The 5,948-nt window shown below is 52.5% G+C and overlaps 1 protein-coding gene across 1 annotated transcript; it reads left to right on the top strand.

Moving 5' to 3' along the window:
- Positions 1–1,112: 1,112 nt before the first annotated feature.
- Positions 1,113–4,681, top strand: Prnd (prion like protein doppel). Its single transcript, XM_004634275.2, has 2 exons — positions 1,113–1,156; positions 3,502–4,681. The coding sequence occupies exon 2, from the start codon at positions 3,513–3,515 to the stop codon at positions 4,047–4,049; it is 537 nt and encodes a 178-aa protein (XP_004634332.1). The 5' UTR covers positions 1,113–1,156; positions 3,502–3,512; the 3' UTR covers positions 4,050–4,681.
- The last annotated feature ends 1,267 nt before the right edge of the window (positions 4,682–5,948 follow it).

The raw sequence follows: 5,948 nt of genomic DNA on the forward strand, positions 1-5,948 counted from the left end.
ATACATACCTGTGTCCCAGCACCTAGGAAGAAAATCCTAAGTCCAGCCTAGGCTAAATAACAAGACCCTGAGAGAGAGAGACAGAGAGAGAGAGAGAGAGAGAGAGAGAGAGAGAGAGAGAGAGAGAGAGAGAATTTTAAAAAATAAAAACATAGGAGGAAGAAGGCCAAGGTACTGGCCTCAAACCCCCGTAGAGCTCTGCATCTCTGCAGAAACGCCCTTAACTATGGGGTTTTCCCACCTGCAGTCTTTGTGAACTCTTCTGGCGCCACCTGCTGGTAATTTCAAAAACTACCTCTGAATTTGATTTGCAAAAGTTCTGAGAGCAGTTAGTTCTGAACAGTGGAGGGGTCACTCTCAGGATTAAGAATGCATTATAGTTACAGGAACATCTTTCCCTATTCTCACCTCCAGAACTTGCTTTTGATTTTGCCTTGCAGTAAGGATCATAGCAGGGACGCCTGAACCGGTCCTGGCTAGAGAGGGTCCTTGGATGGCCACACAGTAGCTATGAGGCTGGGGCTGTGAGAAGCCCAGGAATGGCCCCAGCCCCCCTCCACTGCGTGGGGTACCACAGAGAGGACAAGAGACTCCTAGGAGCCCACGGTCAGCCCCACTATCTGTGAGGTGTCATCTCACTCTGATCCTGCCTCCTGTCCTACAGGTCTGTAGTCCTCTCACAATTTTTTTTTTTTTTTTTTTTTTTAAGGAAAGCACAGCGTTCTTGAGAAAGACCTTAAGTTTGTGCCACAAGGGCTCAAAAATGCAGAATGGATTCCCAAGCAGCCCACCTGCAACTAGCACGGAATCCTAGTCTCAGAGCACAGCAAGACAGTAGCCGGGCCTGGCCAGGCTTGTTCAAGCCCCTCGGTGGCAGATACTGAAAGCCTTTTCCAGTTCCCACTCTAAAGTCTCCCCTCTCTCAGGCCTTCCTGAACTGCAAGATCCTCACATGGTTATATCAGTCAAGAGCAAGCAGAGGCCGGTGCTTCCCAGGATGAAGGAGGGGCCGTCAAAGGAGGGCAGGGCTGAGAAGGGCTGGCGACAGGGAGCCCCCTCCCCCACACTGCTATATAGCTGGGCAAGCCCTGCTCTGGCAGCTGAGCCCCAGGACTGCACAGCGCTGGCTCCAGCCCTCACAGCCAGAGGACGGCAGGTAGGTGGGGAGTTGCCCACCACAGGCTGAACACTCCGCAGGGACTGCCTTCCTCCCCTGTCCTGGGCTGGGCCCACCTGGAGACTCATGAGAGTGACCTCACTGGTCTGGCCTGGCTGTGCTCTGAGACTAGGATTCCGTGCTAGTTGCAGGTGGGCTGCTTGGGAATCCATTCTGCATTTTTGAGCCCTTGTGGCACAAACTTAAGGTCTTTCTCAAGAATGCTGTGCTTTCTTTAAAAAAAAATTGATTCACCTAAGTCCTGTTATTTCCCTCATGTAGTACTTCTCCTACTAAAGGGAGGTAAGGACTGGTGACGTGGGTGTGCCCCTGCCCTTAGGAGACCGATGAGCGCTTGCTCTTTGGAGAAAGCTGCTCTGAGCTCACTGTGATTAGGTGCAGAAGGAGGTGGGTGCCAGGGTTGCCAGGTTGGTGCCCACCACGGGGCAGAGACCAGCAAGCCCAGAAGCCAGGGCATCTGAACAAGGGTTCTCCACAGCCTTGTGGATAAATGGGTAGGCTCTTGACCTGTGTTTCTCCCCTATTTGTTTATTTTTGTTTTTCTTCTCAGAGACAGGGTCTCACTATGTAGTTCAGGCTTCAGGGTAGCCTTGAACTCACAGCAACCAACCTGCCTGAGTCTCCCGGGTGCTGGAATTATAGAGGTGCACCACCAGAACCAGTATTGTGCCAGAGTGGAGCACTTTAGCAGAGGAACATTAATCACCTTTGCAATGTGGGGTGGAGGGCATTGGGACTAAGTGGAGTCCTCTCAGTCTCCTCCAGCTCCAGATCCATGGACTCAGTCTTCCCCTGGAAGACAGCCCACCTCAGTTACAGGGACGCTTCTGTGTCCCTGGTCCATGCAGACAAAAAGCCAGGTGCCAGAATGCGCCTGACGGTTGGCCCTGAGGCTGGATTTCCACAATGGCTATTGTCCTCTCAGGAACCCAATCTGGCTATCGCCCAGCAGCAGGGAGGGGGATGACAGGACTTCAGCAGCCCTGTGGATGCCCACGGCACCTCGAGCCAGGATCCCCTGGGTCCCTGGGCCTCCCTACGTTCCCTTCCTCTCGCTTCCCTCACAACTCGAGGATCCCATTTTTTGCTTGGTTTAGGGGCCCTTGTGCCCCCCATCTCCCACCAAAGTCCAGATGGCAGCAGGGCACAATGCAGGGCTCTCAAGTCAGCCTCGCACAGAGCTGAGTGCAAACCTGCCGCCTGCTGCTGCTTCTTGAAAGATGGGGCACTACTGTATCTACCCCATGAGAGGAGTAAGGGCCCTAAGGCTAGGATTGAAAAGGACACCTTTAGGACATTTTAATCCCTTGACTCTGGGGGAGGTTGAGATCCCAGAACTATGTTTCCATCCTTGTTTTCTCCTCCTCTTCTTCTTTGTCCTCTCTCTCTCTCTCTCTCTCTCTCTCTCTCTCTCTCTCTCTCTCTCTCTCCTATAAAGATCTTAAGGAGCAGCCACCAGGAGCCAGTGACTTTCTTAAAATACAAGATAGAATATACCTGACACAGTGCTAGCCTTGTACATCAGGGCATACAGAAAGGGATGAAGATCTGTCCATAGGCAAAAGCGTTTGGGTCCAGCTCTTCTACCTCCCGGAGCCCTCTGCCTGGGAAGCTGGGGAATGCTACAGCAACGCTCTGTGCATGAGTTCACTACTCATTTATTTTCTCATGCATATTCAAATGCTTCATAATGGCCTTACCTGCTTGAGAAAGCCCAGATTGGGCCCCAAGTGAATAAAATTCCCAGCAAAAGCAGAGAAATAGTATCTGAGTTGACCTTGTGCAGCCCAAGCACGGGTGTACTGTGCTACTTTTGGGAAAATGAAAATGGTTCAAGGATGCAGTTTCTTTGTTTAAAATCTGCTACCCGTGTGGCCTGGGGGCATGGCTCAATGGTAGAGCACTTGCCTCACAGACATGAGGCTTGGGTTCAATATCCAATGCTGAAGAAAAAGAAAATGAAAGGCATACGGGGACAAACCCATAATCCTAGCACTCTGGGAGGCTGGGGCAGGAGGAATGCACATTTGATCCCAGCCTGGACAATTTAGTAACTTAGTGACACCCTCCCTCAAAAGACAGAGAGAGGGGGAGAGGGGAGGAGAAAGAAAAAAGGGAGGAAGGGGACAGGGAGGAAGAAAGGAAGAGAGCAAGGAAGGAAAGAAGGAAAGGAGGGAGGGAGGGAGGGAGGGAGGGAAGGAAAACACCAGGAATATAGCTCAGTATAAACACCCTGGATTCAATCCCAAGAAAGAAAAACTGCCTCACTCTGGAGGAGACTGGGAGCCAGTGGGTTGCTAACAGCCGGTCCTTGTCTCCCTCAGACTCCGCCACAATGAAGACACCCCTGGGTGTGTGGGTGCTGGCCGTGGTCTGTGTGCTGCTCCACTGCCACCTCTCCCTGGTTGCATCACGGGGCATAAAGCACAGAATCAAGTGGAGCCGGAAGGCTGCGCCCAGCCCGCCTCAAGTCACTGAGGCCCGTGTGGCCATGACCCGCCCAGGGGCCTTCATCAGGGAGGGCCGCAAGCTGAACATCGACTTCGGAGCTGAGGGCAACCGGTACTACGAGGCCAACTACTGGCAGTTCCCAGACGGCATCCAGTATGACGGCTGCTCCGAGGCCAACGTGACCAAGGAGATACTGGTCAGTGGCTGCATCAATGCCACCCAGGCGGCCAACAAGGCCGAGTTATCCCGGGAGAAGCAGGGTGACAAAATGTACCAGCAGATCCTGTGGAGGCTGGTCAAGGAACTCTGCTCTGTCAAGCACTGTGATTTTTGGTTGGAAAAGGGAGCGGGGTTCCGGGAGACTGTGAACCAGCCGGTGATACTCTGCCTGCTGGTCTTCATTTGGGTCCTCATGAAATAAGCCTGAAAGGAAGCCAGTAGCCCCTGCAATGTGCCGGTGAGCCAACTGCAGTCACCCCAGGTCTCCCCTCACACCCATCCTGTGTGTTCTGAAGGTACCAAAGAACATATTACCCCAAGAATGCCCCCTAATATTTGTATTCCTATTTTACATATAGGGAAACTGAGGCCCAGAGAGGTGAAGCAGGTCACCCAGAGTCACACTGCTACAAAGTAACAGAACCAGGGCTCAACTATAGCCTAGGTTTGCTTATCCTGCTCTGCTCCTCTCAGGGCTGTCTTATGGTCTCTCCATGGCTCGTCAAAAGGCCCAAGCCCAACCAGAGCTCTATTGGGAAACTGAGATATAGATGTGACCAACTGCTGTGTGTTTTGATATCTTGGTGAATAAGAGTTTAGTTTAACCCACGTGGTTAAACACAGATATAATAAGGAAACTGACCTAAACTAGATAGGAAGCGTGGCCAAGGTTCAGGAGCCAGGCTTTGAGGAAATTCTGCCAAGCTGGCCCGGGGAGGTGAGATCTGCAACAGGTCGCTGTGGCATTAGGGTTCTGTTTCCCCAACAGCTCCAGTGCTTGCTGTTCCCTACCAGCAAAGATCTGTGTACTAAGAAAACCATTTTTAAATGACATGTTTGGGAGCTGGGGAGATGGCTCAGTGGAATTAGCACTTCCTTGGCAAGCACAAGGGCCTGAGTTCAATCCCTGGTTCCACAAGAAAAAAAAAAAAAAAAAAACCTAGATAAATGGATGCACCTTGAGACTCTTAAATGACGTGTTTGCTTTCAGTGCCCCGCCCCAACCCTTATACACACGTTTAGCTTCCTTCACACGAGTATTTTAAAAATGCTTTCTGTGTATGGTGCTCTCCGCCATCGCCACCGGCCTTTGGGATAGCACTTTGACTTTGGCCAGGGCTGTGAATCTCTTCCCACTCCAAAAACAAAAGCACTCGTCGAAGAAGTTGGAAAGAATTGGTGTCTTTAGAGAGGCCCCAAAGAAACCTGGGCCTGAAGTACAAGCAAGCGCAAGCGTTGATGGAACACCTAACTGGCCTTCAAAATATTAAAAATATTAATCTTTTAAGTCAAACGTGAATCTAATGCTCTGAGACACACACACACCATCTGGGGGCCTTGCGGAAGCCCCAGGGACACCGCGCAGCCGCAGCGGGGGGGGGGGGGAGCAGTTGCCCGGGGCGGCGTTATCAGCTCCGGGTTAGAGCCCGGAGGGAAGACGCGCCCTGGGCAGTTCATCTGCAGCACTGCTCAGCTAAGGTTGGCTCCGCTCATGCTGAGCTCCCGTTGCTATCTGCTCTTCTCAAGGACACACCTGGAAGGTCTTAGGGAGGAAGCACGGAGGACCCGGGGCGGGACGGCTCCGCGAGCGGCCTCCTGGCCCGTATCCCACCGGGAGATGCTGAGCGCGGCCACACGGAGGACCCAGGAAGTAGCTCCCGCCTCTGCAGACACTGCCCTCACCTTGGGCTTCCCCAGCCCTGTGAGTTCTAGATCTGAGTGCAAAGCCTGGGGGTTACGTCTTGCAGCCCATTTTTGAAAAAATTAATAAGAATGTGAATAGAGAAAGAAAGAGGACCGAGACGGTGAGGCTGGCATTGGGCTGTGAGCGGCACTGCAAGGGTGCGCACCCCAGCGCCCCCTAGAGGACCTCACTTCCCACGGGAGGCTCGAACGGGAGATTGGTTCTTGGACAGGTGGGCTTGGGGAGGCTGACTCCCACCTGAGCTGGGTCATCCTGCACCTGCTGTGAGCAAGACGCTGCGGTGCTTCTGAATTATTCTTGCCAAGGTCACTTCACACCGTGAATAATTTCACTGATCACTGCATTCTCGGGCTCATGAACGTTGGCTTTTGTTTTAATTTCTCCTGAAGCCCCTAC

Source organism: Octodon degus, unplaced genomic scaffold, assembly GCF_000260255.1.
Source record: "Octodon degus isolate 3935 unplaced genomic scaffold, OctDeg1.0 scaffold00060, whole genome shotgun sequence".
Taxonomy (NCBI): Eukaryota; Metazoa; Chordata; class Mammalia; order Rodentia; family Octodontidae; genus Octodon; species Octodon degus.

Excerpts from the sequence above, each read along its gene's own strand:
- Prnd (XM_004634275.2), top strand. The coding sequence starts at position 3,513 with ATGAAGACACCCCTGGGTGTGTGGGTGCTGGCCGTGGTCTGTGTGCTG.